The sequence below is a fragment of the Agelaius phoeniceus genome, chromosome 1, assembly GCF_051311805.1.
Source record: "Agelaius phoeniceus isolate bAgePho1 chromosome 1, bAgePho1.hap1, whole genome shotgun sequence".
Classification (NCBI taxonomy): domain Eukaryota; kingdom Metazoa; phylum Chordata; class Aves; order Passeriformes; family Icteridae; genus Agelaius; species Agelaius phoeniceus.
This window is the reverse complement of record NC_135265.1, coordinates 78142466-78160090: the sequence shown is the minus strand read 5'-3', so window position 1 is coordinate 78160090 and position 17625 is coordinate 78142466. Positions and strand designations below refer to the sequence as shown.

At 34.0% G+C, this 17625-nt stretch overlaps 1 protein-coding gene across 11 annotated transcripts in view; it reads right to left on the bottom strand.

The window, feature by feature from the left end:
- Positions 1-17625, bottom strand: part of CDH18 (cadherin 18) — a 492864-nt gene that overhangs the window by 12806 nt on the left and 462433 nt on the right. For all 11 annotated transcript variants that reach the window (XM_077181943.1, XM_077181942.1, XM_054641162.2 and 8 more), the window contains 2 exons: positions 10725-10846; positions 4098-4215 (listed from right to left, as the gene is read on the bottom strand). In XM_077181943.1, coding sequence (XP_077038058.1) covers positions 4098-4215; positions 10725-10846 — 240 coding nt within the window. The remainder of the gene's footprint in view (positions 1-4097; positions 4216-10724; positions 10847-17625) is intronic.

Here is a 17625-nt window from a genome sequence, read left to right as displayed (position 1 = left end):
CCAGCAAAACAGTGCTTTACAGCCAGAAATTTCTCAAGTGCTCAAAGTGAACTGTTCTCTGAGGATTCAATCTTTTTTCATCTCTTGAAAAATATTATGTAAGTTCTGAAAGAGAAGTGACTCTCCATATTAATGCTTGGAAATATGATAATAATGACACATTCAGATGCATGTTCCATGAGACAAAAAAAAAAGAAAAAAGAAATATATCCACAATTCCTTAGGCATCTGGAAAAATATTATTATTTTTAGGGTAAGAGAAAAAAAGTACAATTCTAAAATTCATAGAAATGGATCTACTGGGAAGAACTTCTCATTTCTTTATTCTGATTTCCAAACAGAAGATGGTTTTAGCCCTATATAATTATGCTAAGATTTTAATGGGATATGCAAAAGTAGATATTTCTGATTACGCAAAAAGTATAAGTTTATGATATTAGAAAAAGGATTGCAAAATTGTCAACAACAATATCCTAAAAAAAAAGTGAGGACAACAGAGACAACAATTAAATGAGTTATGTAGACTTTGATTTGCAATATAAAAGCACAGCAGAAAAAGTACTTGGCTTTTCAGGTTTTAATAGAAATTGTAACAATTTTGTAGGCAAAATAAATTGCAAACAAACCTGTTTTCATTAAAAGAACTTCATAAGTACAATTCTCAAACAAAAAAGAAAGGCTTCTTCTCTGGGTTTGCTCTCTAAAGCTGCAGAAAATTATTACAACTTAATGCATTTTCTTAGTATAAAAAAGAAATTCTTTTCCAGCTCTTGTTCTACCTTGCTTACATGAGCAGAGATACTGCATCATTTTGTTGTCTGTCCTCTAGTTCATACTTGTAAGCCTTTACTTTCTCTGAACAGTACTTTTCAAGTATGTAATAAAAGTTAAATAGCAACAAAGAATCTCTTGTACCTTAAGAATACAGTAGAGAAAAACTATCATATTCTGTATTTTCCTTTTTTTTTCTTTCAAATTAAAATTGTAGTGCAAACAGAATACAGAAGGGGATCCGAGGAACTCTTAAATTTGCTGGATGTTATATTTGGTATAGCCTTGTCACTCTATCCTGACCTACATTTCCCTGAGGGTTTTAAGCCCTGCATTATGAGGGTGAATACTCCACAAATAGAGATTTCATATTGTGGAGATTTTCATTTAGAAAATGCACAAGTTCAGGCCCAAGAGATAAAAGCTTAACTGGTCAAATGATCAATTACAGGGACTGAGACTTTAATACCTATTAAATTTGCTGAAGGCATAGAAGATTATTGAGCTGAATCATAAACATGCTGGGATTGTATATTGCTGCAGTCTATACAGGTAGATAGGAACAAACTACAGAATCTTTTGCTTGTACAAGCCCTAGATTTCAGTCCAAGTGCATAGATATAAGCATAAATATTTTAAGATCCAGTGCATTGCTGTTGAGTATACTGATAATAAATGAATAGGGGTACATTCATGCAAAAGTGTATTTAGGGTTCAAGAACAAAACTGTTGTTTTAGGTTATGAAAACAAAGGGGAAAAAATGTCTATTGATATTTTTATGAAATGGAACCCTTTTTCTGAAGAAATAAAAGAGGATGACTGAATTAGAAGGTAACTGCAAGAGAAATATAGTTTTGTAGAGACAGATACAGCTACTATTAACTACCATTTTCCATGTGAAATCAAGAATTTGGATTTTATCATTCTACAAAACATTATAAAAATTCTCTTAAAGCAATTTTTGTAGTTTTTTTCTTTAAGAAACATAATAATCAAAAAATAAAACCCTTCCAAAATACCAGCCTTTATATAATTTGGAAATCCAGAGCAGCTGTCTTCTGTTCAGAGTATTCTGATTATTTTTAATGCCTGATGCTCAAAAACATGAGTTTTCAAAAGTGCAAACTTGTCACAGACATAAGAAAAGCCTTTCCTGCCCACCTTCTTTCTGCTATTCTTTTGCTTTTCCTATAGTAGAAAGCAAAAGAAATTCTGTTTGTGAATAGAAGTAGATGAGAAATATAGAAGCTGTAAATGTAGATAGCTGCATGTACTTCATAGGCATTTCACTACTATTTTATGAATAGATTGTGTCACAAAGAAAGATCCCAATAAAAGACAATGTTTAAACAATAGATTCAAATTGCCTTGTACCAAGCAAAACATAACTATGTATTTACGTTTAAGATAAATTTCTTGCTATGTTTTGAGTTAAATAGTAATTTTTTAATTATATGGCCAATTTGGAAGTTGCATTTTTGGAGTCTCTGTATGTATAAGAATGTTTATGCAAGGTACTGTAGAAAGTGCGTAATTTTATATGTTCTTTGGTGAAATAAAAACACAATGCACAACAGGCTTTTGTCTTAAAAGACACCTTTTTCAGTTCCTTCCTCTACCCACCCCCCCCCCCCGCCCCATAAAATCCAATTTAGGGTAGTCCAGACACTGCTTTCTGTTGATTGCTAAGTAATTTCTCACTGATCTTGGAAAAGTAAAAAAAAAAAAAAAGAAAAGCAGCAAGTGCTTAAGTGCTTTTATCCAAAGTTGAATATTTCTATCCAAAATATGACATTGCTGCATCAAATGTTTGTTAGAAGTTCATGCCCTCTTCTAAATCTGTGTAGTTAAATAATTTATGTAGCAATGAACAGACATAATATAGACCCAGCTTTAAATATACTCAAAACTATAAAACATCTACTTTGTCACAAACCACAGCTTTAGAAGAGCTATTAAAAAAATTCTTGATATAAATATCTTGTATTGAAATGAACATGCACATGGTCTTTTGCATGAGATCACAGTCTAATACTCAAGGAGTTTATTGGAAACACAGACTAAAATACAGAAATATTTTAGGACCCCTCCTTCATTTGAGGAACAAGAGTCTAGCTTTTTCTATTATGTTCCATCACAATCTGAATGGGATTGATTTATTAATCTGGGAAAGTGCTGGTGTCTCACTTAGGGAAAAGTTTGAATATATTATTTAGCCCTTCAATATTTATGATTATTTATTAATATTGATATATATTTATTGATCTCTTTTGGAACTTGAATATGAAATCCATTTTTATATGCCAAATAAATAGCATGATTCTTTTTCTTCTGTAAGTATAGTTAAACATTGGAACAAATTCTTTGGGAAGATTAGTCAATCTCCTTCCCTGATTGGTTTTACAAACATAAAAAATTCTGTAAAGAGTTGTTTCAATATCACTGTATGTACCAAATATAACAATGATGGAGCTAATGCATTACAGAGGACTAGTGATCTGTAAGATCTCAGAATGTATTCCACAGCAGTACTACAAATACATAAATGTAAAACAAGGCAAATCCCATTCACTTCCACATAGGCATACAAAGAAAGCCCCACAATACACATACACAAAATATCAGGAGGATAATTATACAAACATTTAAAGTTTACTCTTATTTTTATCAGGTTGCAAAGTGGAGACCACAAGGTAATACTTGATCAAGAGCAAGGCTGAATTAGGTTTGGGTTTTGGAGGTTAGACAGTTTTTCACTCAAGAAATGTTCAGAAACACTTGTTTGGGAGACTCTGAGGGCTGTTTTCCATCTGGGACTACCTGCTATGAATGTCTGATTGCAATGTTTAGGAACAGTTTCTTAGGAAGGCATGAAGAAATAGACTATCATCCAGGGACCACAGAAGGACCTGATCTTGATGTCATATCTGTAAAAGTAAGCATGGATTCCAATTTTTATGTCCCTTAATTTTTTTTCTCCTTTAAGCAATAATTGGCAATAACCTTGACAGTACCCAATCAGTGCTATTCACCTAAAAGCAGAACAAATTTACCCATTTTTCATTAATCTACTTTTCAAAAACATTCCAGAAAGTATGAAGTATAAATGCTAAAATAAAGTAGAATATAAATACAAAATGCAATATATTATTATTCATAGTTTGCAAAATATTGTGTACACATGTCCTTGATATCCAACAGCTCAGTGATGACATGTTACAGTTTTCTGTTTCTGTAAGGAAATGCAAGGAAATTATTCTGTTCGATTCAGACAGCCCAGACAAAACAGAAGCCCATTTCTTTGAGATTTATGTATTTGATTTACCTTCATTGTTCCTTAGAGTAAAGTTGGGATTCAAAGAAAGCCCTTCATCAAGAGAAAAATGGAATCTTGCGCCATTTGCAGAGTTATCTTTGTCAGTAGCAGCGATAGTCTGAATTACCTGAAATAAAAATTAGCAGTGAATGTGTTGAAATTTGAACTTGACCCACATAGTGCCTGACTTCAGCAGGATGCTCAAGTTTACCTTATTTTAATTTTCTACTTGGCTGCTGCTGAATTCAACAGATGAAGTGACTGGGTCATTAACTTGATTTCTCTAGCAGGAAATATTTCAGAAACCACACTTCAGAGCCAGGTAAAAGCATCTAAAGGATCTATATTTTCTGATCTTTTGATACAGTCAAGACCCAGTGTAGAGATTATCACCATCTGCATTGTATCCTGCTGACTTCTTGAATTACAGTTTTAGCTAAATGTCTGTTTTTATGGAGCCAAAATAGAGGCTGAACTGGGATGGTCTATGTGAAATGTCATCTGCCTGCTGTCCTAATAAGTGAATATACTTCAATATTGGTGAGGAAAAACAACTAAAATATTTCTGCTAACCATATCTCTGCTTAAAATTTCCTGTTAAGAATCAGTTTTAAATTGCCAGAGAACAGAACAGGAAGAACAGAAGCCACTCCTGGTTTTAGTTTAGTTTAGTTTGCCCAAAAGTAACAGAACTGGATGTAGCCAGAACCATGTCTGAGAGAGGTATTTTTGAAAGGTAGGACCTTTGCCTTCGAAAGCCCTGGCAGTGTTTTAAATTTACTTTCAACTAAAATTGATCTAAGTTCTTGGAATGTGGGACCAAATAGTATTTCTACCTCTGCTTTCATTTTCATGCTGTGTCTTGAAACTCAAGTGCTAAAGTGGAATCCAATAAAAGTTCTTCCTGTGATATAGGCAGCAGAGCCCACACAGACTGCTGCACAGAGCTGATAGATATCCTGAGGGAAACATAAAAGTGGGGAGGGAAAGTGCTCTTTTCATAAGAATTTTTCTGTTCAATGTTCAGCTATAGTCTGGACTGAACCTGAAACATACACAGCACAGACTCCAGTGGCTTGGTCTGTTTTAAAACTGAAAGACACCACAGAAATCTCTACCTCCATTCACAGAAGAGAAGCAAAACAAATTTATTTTTTTAAACCATGCTCTGGTTTGGGCTGGGGTAGAGCCAATTTTCTTCACAGTAGCTGGTATGAGGCTGTGGTTTTAATTTGTGCTGGAAAAAGTGTTGATAACACAGAGATGTTTCTGTCATTGCTGAGCAGGGCTTGCACAGTGTCAAGGTCTTTTCTGTTTCTTGTACGGCCTCACCAGCAGGCGGTGGGGGTGCAGGAAAAGTTGTGAGGGGGCACAGCCAGGACAGCTGACCCCAAGTGAACAGATGGATTTTCCATACCATATGATGTCATGCTGACTTATAAAGCTGGGGGAAGAAGAAGGAAGGAGGGGATGTTTGGAGTGATGTTATTTGCCTTCCAAAGTCAGCGTTGCTACACATGATGTTGCTCTGCTCTCCTGGAACACCTGCCTGGCCATGGGAAGTGGTCATTTCCTTGTTTTTCTTTGCTTGCATGTGCATCTTTGGCTCTACCCATTACACTGGCTTTATCTCAACCCACAAGCCATCTCACTTTTACTTTCCTGATTCTCTTCCTCATCCCACTGGTGGGGGAGTCAGTGAGTGGCTCTGTGGAGATGAGATTTCAGCTGGGGTTAAACCATGACAACTCAATAGGGTATAATGCCTATTCCATTTACTATATAGAATAAAGTACATTGCATTGACTATTCACATCTGAGACAACTTACTGTACTTATCATAGTTGACAATAATATTTTACTAGTTTGTCATAATACTTTTTGCTGAAGTAGAGCAGAGTAAAATCAATTTGAAAGAAACCTGAAATATCTATAATCATGCATATGACTTTTACCTAAGTCATGGCAATACTGGTTGAAAATTTTTGCAAAAGCTAATTTTTCACTACTGAATTTTTCAAAGGTGGCACAACTGTTAGTAACATTATCATGTAAAACCAGAAAGATAGGATTTTCTTAACCGTATATATTTAGTTCATAATGTTGGAATGATATTTGGCACAGTAAGACAAAAAAAGGGGTGATGGAACACTATGTTCAAAATAATCGATTTTTGTTATTATTCAAATACTAAACATGTCATTAAATGCCATACACATCTGTAAAAACTTCAGGTAAGACCATAAGAAAAAAATATTATTTTATTAAATATTTTTTGGAAAACCCAGTGTTGTTTCTCAGTGAAATATAAGTCAATTTTCCATGCAGCTTCAGCTTTTATTTGACAGCATGGTGGATAAATTTTAATCCTGTTGCCCTATGCTACATAAAACATTCAGTGACATTTTACAGAATGCTGCTTCAAGAGCATGCCATTCTGCAACAAAAATATCTTTGATCAAGGAGTCCGTGACACATGACTTGTGTAAAAATTATTTGGTTTTAAGGCTAACTTTAAAACTCAAAATATACTGTCTATATTCCCTGATTTCACACATGTAAATACAAGTATTCCCTGAATTCATGCATATATGTAAAAAGTATAGCACCACATGGCATAAAAGTTTTGCTTTTTCACCTAGAAAATAAATATTTTATGTTTACTAGGATAGGTCAAAGCATTTTTAGAGGCCTGTTTTTAAACAAGAACTTCACACATTTTCAGAAAATATATCCAAGACATTCATTCACCAGTGAGAAACAAAAGTACACGTCATCTTGACACCCAAATGTACTATTAACCCTTTTCTAATTAATTGGCCAAGTACTTAATAGCCTATTAGCAGACCTTAACATGTACCATGACAAGCCTGATTAAAATAAAAGACATAATCTCAGCTTCAGTAAAGCCCAGCTGACAACACTGATAGGATGAAACTGAAGGGTCATTATATTTTTTTTAAAGGCAAGACATGATGAGAAAAGAGAATTTCAAGAACTGAGGAGAACTAATTGAAGAAGACAGAGAGCAGGTGTTAAATTCTACTCAGAATCATTTTAAAATTGAATCAATAAACAAGCAAATATACACATGACAAACACATAGCAGAGGCATTCCTTGCCAACTGACATTGATTTCCTTTTTAGAAGATGGCAAAATGTCATTTTCCTACATTGGCTAAATTTCACAGTCAATCACAAAATCAGTAAATGTTGAGAAGTCAGTATTCTCCAAGTCTAAATGTCATCTAAGATCAAATCACAGCTACTTTGTCTACCTTAATATATAATATCAACCAATATCAACCAAGCTTCACTTGGAATCTGTTGCAGATGCTTAGCCTATCTTCCCAACTATATGGTTACAAAGTGACCAAAGCTGTCACTTCAGCCTGGCAGCCTGGAAATGATTGTCTCCTCATAAGCATTTTCTTTTTGACATGCCTTAGGTTTGGTCATTTAGATTTAAGGCTTAAGCATTAAAAAGTTGAAGCTTTTTTTTTTTTTTTTTTCCCCCAAAAAACAGAGCAGTGGACAGGAAAAAGCAGGAGACAGGCTCTGCGATTAAATGATATTGTGAATTCACTCCATAAAAAGGTATTTTGATAACAAATAAGCAAAACAAAAAAGTCCTTCAATGACTATTTACAGGTTAGCTTATCTCACACAAAAAAAATTCGAAATAGATGTGCTGAGGAAAGAAATAGTGGATCTTATAGGACAGTGCAACATGGAAGCCCAAGTCAAGCAGATGTCCCTAGAAGTACTGAATTTGTTATTTAGGAATAAATCTTATGAAACATTCTCATAGGATGATGGATAACTCAAAGTTATACTGTCTTTTCAGTGATTCAGAACCACCCAGCTGGGAACTCTTTATAGCATATGGAACATTTGTCTTCTTCTGCAATCAATTTGCCCCTCCCTAATATTTTTGAACACCATTTTATTTTTTTGTTTTTTCCTTAGACTAGATTGTAACATCTGAGCAAGACACGTCCTTTTGTGTTTGGTTTTGGCTTCTGTTTAGTGTTACAATTTTTCTGAAACCTTGTTGTGAAATGCAAATAAAAAATCTTTCATTAAACATATGTAAAGGAGCCCTGTTAGTTGAAGAATACAACATCAAGCTGGTCCAGCCTTTGGTATTAAACTACAGCTTGTAGAGTCCCTCATAGCAGCACTAATCTCAGGTGTTAAACTGCGGTGTGGCTGAGGTCAGGGGTCATTCAGACATGCAATACTAGCTCAGGGAAAAGCACAAGGCTGGCCCAAACAGTGAGCAAATGTTATTGTATCTCTTAAAGATCTTGCCCATAAATTATCATTTGTAAAAATACTATTGGAGAATTAAAATTTTTCTACAAAACATTAGCTACTTACCAGCAACAACAGCCCCAGCAGCCCCAGCAAAAAACATTTCTGAGACAGCTTCAGATTTGCATAATTTACCTTATTATTTATTAAAAGAATTTAATATTTATTGTTTAATAATATATTTTTTAAAATATCAGGAAAAGTTGAATCAGTTGCAACTAATGCTTAAAAGAGATTTTTTTCTTACATTAGTTTTTTTGCAAGTTCTGATTATTCTATATTTGCATTTATTTGATGTTTTCAGAGCATTATTTTTAATTTATTAAGAATTTAATAAGAGATATTCAGTTGACAGACAGACATACTTGGATTTTCCAGTGTCTCAATAAGAGCACTAAAGAACACTATACAATCATTAGATAAGAGGGAGGGTTCTTGCACACATAATTGCTCTAAAGACAGGAAATAGGATCTCCTCTGTAAATTGCATATTACACAAGGAGAGAAAGCCACAGTGACTTCCTGCTTATGCTGGGCCACTTGTTGATCAGTGATCAATAATAAATGTGATTTTATAAAGAGTATGATTATCAGCCCACCAAATCTACTCGTGATATTGAATTGTTCAAAGAAGAAAAGAGGAAGGGTTGACATTAAAGACCTTTCAATACTCAGTAGCCAGGCAATACAAAGAGAGAGGATATTCATTATACATAACATAAAGTCTTAACTTCACACACATGATGGTGATCTCTGATCTGACTGTTACCTTTAATGATATTGGTGTTATGGCATGCACAGTTTTGTGCATTCCATGCTCACTAGTTAAAAAGCAAAGTCATTCTGAGAAATTGCTATGAAAATACTAAAGATCAAAGCAAAGATTATCATATACTATGAAGCATGAAATATTATAAGAATTTTAAATCACTGCATACCTGCATCTTGAATCTTGATTCTATCTTAAGGTGAATAGAGAGGAATTGGAGAAAGTTTAAAGGCAGAAAAGATTAATGATCAAAAGTCTGGAAGGGCTTTATCACTGTTTGCCCCAGTTAAGTAGGACTGACTCAGTCAGGACAATAGACAGCTAAGGGACAATGTAGTAGAGATTTATGCATGTCACAGTGATAATAAATAGAGATCAACTGCACTCTCTCTTTCTCTCCCAAGAGAACTGGTAAATATTGATTGAAGACAGTATGGAAAGATTAAAAAAAAAAGGTCTTATTGAAGCATGCAATTAAACTACAATATTTCTAGGTGCATGAAGTAGTAGATTCCAAAAATTTATGTTTTTTGTAGGAAAAGTTTGACAGGTTCATATGAGATGGTTATTAAAGAATTATTAAAAATACACAAACCATATTTAGATCAGGAAATGCCCTGCAAATTGTCTCATACCAGGGAAGAATTTGTGGTAAGTATCATACACACTTGGTCTTTTCTTATACTGTGTTTTAGGTGCCAGTTTTTGGCTGCTGGTGGAGTGAAGATAACTTTGATCAGTCTACAGTCAGATGATGTATGCCATTTTTATAGTCTCAGCTTTAAAAACAGAAATATGTCACTATGCATTTGTGTACACTCATTTTAAGGATTTGATGAAAATAATGTTATTACTAGTAATACATTCCTCAGGAAACATATCAGCTCATAATTGAAACATGCAACCTGTGCAATAATGCAAAACAAGCACAGTGCTGTGGGTAAAACTCAGTGTATGCAGAAAAGGAAAAGCACTTTGCAAAACTGTCAAACCCCTGGCTGCAATGACGTGCATCAATCAGAGGAGCAGTGGCTGGAGTATGATTCAGCTATTCAGTGGCAGTTCTGGCACTCCCCATCCTCATAGTTGTGAAAACCCATTCAAGATCTTTTGTGTAACAACCCTTTATAGGCAAGGGCAACCAACAAGCAAAGAGTGAGGGTGTGAGCCATGCTCACCAGACACTTCAGTGAGCCGTATTTGAAACATTACTACTATGTGGCACTTGGATGAGAGATGTTAAATCTACTTTATTCACTTTGTTCAGGATAGTGGCTTGTCAAATTCTATCCCTTATCTGACAGGATTAAAGTTTTACCTGTCTTTACAGAAGATAGCTTGAGCATTTTTTTTTGCAGCAACAAGAAAGAGATATTGAACAAATGCCAAAATTTTCTTCCTTTTGCCTCATACAATTAAAATTTCAATCAAGTACAAAATGTTAAAGTAAAATCAGAAAGAGTTATGATATTTTCCAAACTTCTGACATATGTGACATTAACAAAGCAATTCTTCTTCATCACTGGAAGAAATATAGCTGTGAGAGTTACCTGACCAGGCTTTGAATTTTCACAGACGACTACATCATAATCTCTGGCAAGCTCGGGAGGATTGTCATTCACATCCAGGATTCTAACACCAACTGGAACATGGCTCACTAGATCAGGATTGTCTGCAAAACACATAGGATGGTATTAAGCCTTTTAAAATACTCAGAATTGCATGTAATCCTCAATTTAAAAGTGGTTTATTAAAACAATAACTAAATGAAAACTGGATGCATCTACAGAAATTTAGGTAACAACATAATAAAGCATGTTTGTTGTGCTTCATTAACTGTTTTGAAAAAATAGCAATTAAACTGAGTGGGAAGTATGGCATGAGTCAAGTCACTTAAATCAAATACAAGCTACTCTGGAAATGAAGTGGGAGGAAGCTGTTGTACTTATACTGTTGCACTGTATGGTGAAAAATGACCAATTTCTTGGTAATTAATGTTAAACTGTCATCATAGTATTGAATTAAATCTAATGCAAAAAATATGAAAGCATCTTTCTTTTTCACAGTTCCTTAAAGGGTTTAGAAAGTAAAATGCAAATATAATAAAAAAACACATAGGCATATATAAACTTTCCCCAAAATTGAGTTCTGGTTTCTCACAAGTTGCTATGGCATTTCACACAGTAGTTAGTAAGTATGGCTTTAGCAGAAAAAAAGAAAGAAAGTTCAGCAGAAGTGAGTCTGGTTTTTGCACAAAGAAAACAATATTTAAGTACCAATGCCTAAGGCTATGATCCGTACTTTCATGGCAGCTCACCCTCAGAAATATTACACCCTCAAAAAAGCACAACAAGAAGAATCCTTTCAACAAGAATACACTTTCCATGAGAAAATGGAAAAAACCACCACCCTATAATTTCTTTCAGTCCATAACACCCTTGTTATTACTTTTAAGTGCTAAGGTAATTTTATTTTGTTGAAAGAATTATGTATTTAAACTTTTTATGGTTATCTAATACATGCCTTCTGGAGTCTGTACAAGTATCAATCAGTTAGATGACAAACTTTATCTTGCATTCACCAACTAAATGAAATTATCAGTAGAAAACTGTAAAGTCAATCATTCAAATGGAATAAAATGGAAGAATGAGGTATTATAGACTGACATTTTAAAAGTTCATGTGTGTGCTCATGAGGAGAAAAAAGAAAAATAAAAGAGAGAGAAAAATTAGTAGTCAAAGCTTCATTCACGGTGAAACTTCATTCACCATGGTTATTTTGATTATAATTAATCCCTACCATGTTTCTGTTAAAAATGGTCATTTAGAAAATGCCTAATATTTGTCACACATTTAATGATCTCTGCTCAGAATTCTGGAAAGCATTGACTTGACACATACTTGGCTTTAAAACCACCAGTGATGTAGGCTCCCAGTGAAGAAATATTTGAGAATGTTAAGGTTTTTTTGAAAAATTAAGAGATCTCTCTTTTTCTTTCATCACATGGGATACTAGGCAAAGGATCTAGGTCTTAGAAATTCCCTCAGATTTTTCATATTCTCTTTTTTAACTAATATGTGCATATTCACACAATGATTTTAATAGTTTTGAAACCTAATAGAAAGGAGATAAAAAAGTCAACAGAAGACTTAACTAACAGAGGAATGCTATTCCCAATTACCATTAGCATTAGAAGTTAGAAGAACATGCTCAGAAGACATGTATAGGCTTGCAAATGCCGTTATCTTGCTGAAATTTTCCTTTACTGTTCTTTCCAGTTTTATCTTGAATCTATAAATATCTTTGTAAGAGGTGAACTAAGAGACAAACTGGACTATCTCCACTATTTTTATGCAAGAATGAGGCTGTCTATTGCCATCTATAAAACACCTTTAGTAGAAAACTTTGAGGAAAGTTTAAATGCTGGGGATATATATATAAGTGAGGGAAGAATTACACTTGGCTGTCCACTAAGTATTTGGGAGAAGGGAGCTATTTATCTACCTTTGCTGTTTTTTTCTGAAGGAAGCAATCTTCTCTCCAGGAGAACATTCACAGTATGAATAGTAATACAAAAAGATGTTTGTTCCTTTATTGAAGGTAGATCAAAAGATTGTGCAGAAGAGCACAGGCAGTACAGATTTAACATTACTTACTGCTCACTTAAATTTAGCTTGCAACTCATTTAGGCAATGCCCTCTGTTAATGTAATCAGACAATGAAAGTAAAAAATCCTGTAATTACAATGACAGAATATGATATCCATGGCGGAAAGAAAATTTGGTTTTGAGACTTTGTTGGGGAGGTTCTTGAACATAATTTGTAAGGTATATGAACTATAAAGTGGTATACATGAAGGAAGGACACAATACACACAAAGAGACAAGATTCATAAACTATAATGAAGAATTTGAACATTTTAATACTACAGGAAATCTGGAAGAGTTTTAGCAAGAAGGCAACAGAAGTTGTGCTCATCAGATAATCATAGGATTACTGAAAAATCTTAGTTGAAGGGGATTTCTGGAAGTCACTGGTCCAGTTTCCAGCTCAAAGCAGGACCATCTTCAAAGGTATGAGGGGGCAAAAAACATTCAAGAGGATGCAGAAAAAATTAGAGAGGGCACAGAGTAGTGGGTACCACAGATAAAGGACTGCTCTGTAGGCCTGGCATATAGTTACTGGGGAAGAAAAAATCAAACTTTTTAGTCCAGTGCATGATAAAAAGAGTTAAATAGTTTTGTTTCAGTACAGTGCTGCAGACCTCTTTGCCTCACCTTGAAAGTGTCCTCTTGTATGCCTGTCACTACTACCCAGAGCAATCTTACTCAGTCAGTTAGATTTGAGTAGTTTTGCAGAGATGTTTTATGGAGATTCAGAAAGTTTATTTCTTTTGCAGCTGTTTTAGAGTATGAAGAATTTATAAATACCTCATCAGTTTAAAAGAACTCTTTATGCACAAGGTAATATTAGTAACTCCCTGGAAGCCAGTACCTCATGGAATCACTGACATTTGTAGGCAAATTTCCATACTGACAGGATACTCACTACAAAATGCTAATGGTACAGGATTAACACTACTTACCAAAACAGTCTTGAACAGTGTGCATGCCTAAATTTGCATGCAAGGCGACAGAACAATTTATAATAGGGGAAGAGAATGAGAAGGAATTGAAGGAAATAAGTTTTTTTTTCTCTTTCTTTATTTAAGTTTTGATTTTGGGAATCAACATATACTCCAGTCTTTTTCAAGAATACAATTTACCTGCAATCTCCAAACCAATCTAATAACTGGCACTTTTAATAGTAAATTTTTCTTAATAAGACAAATTTCTTGCAGAAATATGGCAGATTTCCAGTTTTAAGATAATCATTGCTGACATACATTTCAGGCCTGTGCATCACAAAATATTCTGTGTCCTATTAGCATTTGCCTCAAGAGTATATTTTTGGAAATGAATGCTCTCTGTTTTAAGGGGCAACTGAAGCAGAAACACTGCTCTGATTCACCTATGCTAGAGACTTATTTTCTTATACTCGAGACTTTTCCCAGAATAAATAGTTCTTCTTCCAGAATACTAAACATCTGTAAAGTAAATAAATTTCATTGTCCAGATTCTCATATTCAGATCCTCCATTGGCAAGTCCACTCTAAACACACAGAAGACCCAATTAACAGCCAATGTGAAGCCTTGAATCTTCTATTAGTTTCTGTGGGCAAACTTTTAAATCCCTATTTAGGAAGCAAGATTTTTAATATAGTTACTTATGACTGAGAGTTTCTTTTCACACTAACAAAATTCCAAGAGACTTCATAAAAAAATATTCTACCTGAATAATTTTCAGAATAGAAGTCCTGACATTAACAATATTTTGTGGGTTTGTTTATTTGCTTTTTGCTTGTTTTGTTTTCTTGGTTTTGAATTTTATTTTTTTTTTAGTAAGTTAGCTAACTGTAGACTTCATTGTGTTCATAGTGTTTACTATATAAGCCTATTTGACATATTTTCAAGACCATACAATGCAAACCAATACTTAGGAAATTCAGCTAGCTCTCTATACCATTATTTCTTAAAGAGAAGTACAAAAGATTCATCACATTCCTCTAATAAAGGTAGTTAGTTTTAAAACATGAGAACAATAAACATAGATCTAGGAAAGATAAAATATACTACCACAAAAAAGCCTAAGTGATGGAAGAATGTCCAACACACAAGTAGGAATGGCAATACCAATAAAATACAGGGTTTAATTCAGGATGATGTATATGTGATAAACTTAATATCCTGGCAAGGAGAAAATTATATCTAAGAATAAGTTTAATGTTCCAGTCTTCATTTTAAGGAAGTGAGTACTTCCAAATAGTGTTACCTGAAGATGGATAGCAAATGCTTTTATTTTTTTCTTGTAGCAAAATTTAACTTTTTACTAATAAATATAAAGCTGAAGACACTGCTCACTTCTCTTCTATCACAGCAGTAGTGATAGCAGCAGCAACTACAGAAGAAATAATGATAATCATAGCGCTGCAGTAGATCAAAAACATTTAGAGTTTTCAAGCTGGAAACCCTCAATTGCTGTAATTCAAGCCAAATTCTCAGACGATGTTGGTGTTGACTGCCTGATTAGAACAGGGCACCACAAAACATACTGGTTCTGTGGCCAGAAATGTCCTTTTTGACATTTCTGTCACAAAGCTTCAAAGGGAAATAAATGCCATATGATTCCAAACTCTATCCCTTCTCTAGAGCCTCACCTTGGTAGCTAAGAAGAGCCATGCCCTATCCCACTTTCAGATGATAACATAGGAATATCTTCATTGTTGCTTTTCCCAAAGAAACAGGAGAAGAAACTCTAGCATGCCTAGAAGCCAATGACTAAGCCAATATAAACAGGGAATAAGCATTGAAATTGGAATTAGAAGCATAATTCCTTGAGCAGGCTAGAGAACTAACTGCCTTTCAACAACTGTTAGATTTTTAAAATAGCTTTTTGGTAGGCTTTCTGTATTGCATTGGTAAGCACATTTGAAAAAAAACAGCAGATGCTGCTACATCCACATGATTTTTGAAAACATCCAGAAATTGTTATTCCACCGCTTCTCTGGGCAGCTTGTTCCAGTGCCTGGCCACTCTGTCAATGAAGAAATTTTTCCTAGTATCAAGATGGAATCTTCCCTGGTACAACTTTAAACCATTTCCTCTTGTCCTCTCACTGGTTACTTGGTAGAAGAAGCCAACCCCCACCTCGCTGGAACCTCCTCTCAGGCAGTGGTAGAAAGCAATAGCATTTTCCCCAAGCCTTCTCTTCTCCTGGCTAAATGGTTGGATTCAATGATCCTAGAAGTCATTTCCACCCTTAATGGTTTTATGATACTATAAGTTCATATTGCTGTGATGCATTAGTAGGCAGCTTGCCAAGCCTGCAAGTAAACTGTGTATCATTGCTAAGTTTGGACTGGGTACCTGTACTGTGTCCAGCTCTCACCAGTAAAAAAGTAGCAGATATCCAGGTCATTGTCACTACACCATGACCAATACAGTCTCAAAACCCCATAGTTTTGTTTTTAAAATCTACTTTAACCTCTTACAGATTGAGGGAAAGACTTTTGTAGCAGATTCTATTTTCTGGAAAAAAAAAAAAGTTGCCAATACCAAAACTCTTTCTGAAACTAAACTAGAAGGCAGAATACAAGTGAGGTCAAAGATAAAGAATGAATGTGATTTTTTTTTCCTTTGGTGAAGTCAGGGTTTATGGTAAAAATTTTTTTCTGTTTCTATATGGTACTATAGAGATAATCATATATATAAAAAAACAATACAAAACACAGTATTTCCCTCTAATGATACTAAAAAAAAATAAAAATAGTGAATTTCATTCTTTAAGTCCACTCTCTATTGCTACTAAAATTTACTAGTTTTGGAAAAAAAAAAAAAAAAACTGAGACCAAAATCACTATGAGGTCATTTTATATTTATTGTAAAAAAAAATTCATTTCAAAGAAAAACTGAGGTAGGAATCTAGCAACAAACTCACTGGTATTAAAAAATCATCCTGCTGTCCACCAGACAAATGTTTTGGAGTTTATAAAACTGCAACAGCATTTTGTTCTGATTTAGATGACTTTCTTAAAGATATTGTAAAGGAAACATTTTCTAAAAACTGATTATTTGACACAAGCTATTAGAGTCATTCTTGGTTATGTGGGAAAATTAAAAATGAGAAAACAAAGTGACATAAATTCTTGTTCTTTTATTTTTAGTGTTGTATGCCAGGAAGGTATCCCTCCAAAGACTTATTTCCTTCAGGCAATGCATATGTTTCTTTCATGTGTTTCAAAATAAGCAAAAAATAATTGTGTATTTTTGTCTTTTGATTTCACTTTTTGTAAAATAAATCCGCTTGCCTCATAATAGTATTAACAGAAGTACATACTTTATGTCTCCCCTCTAGCTTCAGTTATCCTTCTCCATATGACAGCCTCATGTAGAGCTACCAGCAGTAATATATTTTAATACCCTACCCAAATCTTAGTAATTTCTTTTCTGCAAATATAAAATGTGAAAAAGAACTGTCAAATTATTCTCATAACTTTGCTACTTAATGATGGTAATATGGGTAGCAATAGCCCTGTGATTCTAAAGAACAGATATAACCACACCTCACTATAAGAATACACTTTATCTGTTTATTTTTTGCAATTATAGGACTTGCATTATTCAGCAACTCAAGGGGGTTTATATTTCACTGCTACATATTATTAGTTGTCTCTGTGGATCCCGTTTTCCTCTGAATTATGTAACTGTGTGTTTCTGTTATTGTTTTTACCAACACTTATTAAAAAAAACCTACTTATGTTACAATTAGAAAAGACAATTTAATGTTTTGTTACTTTAAGTCTTGTAAAATGACTGCTCCAAACTTTTATTCTGGTGAATTATCCCAACTTTT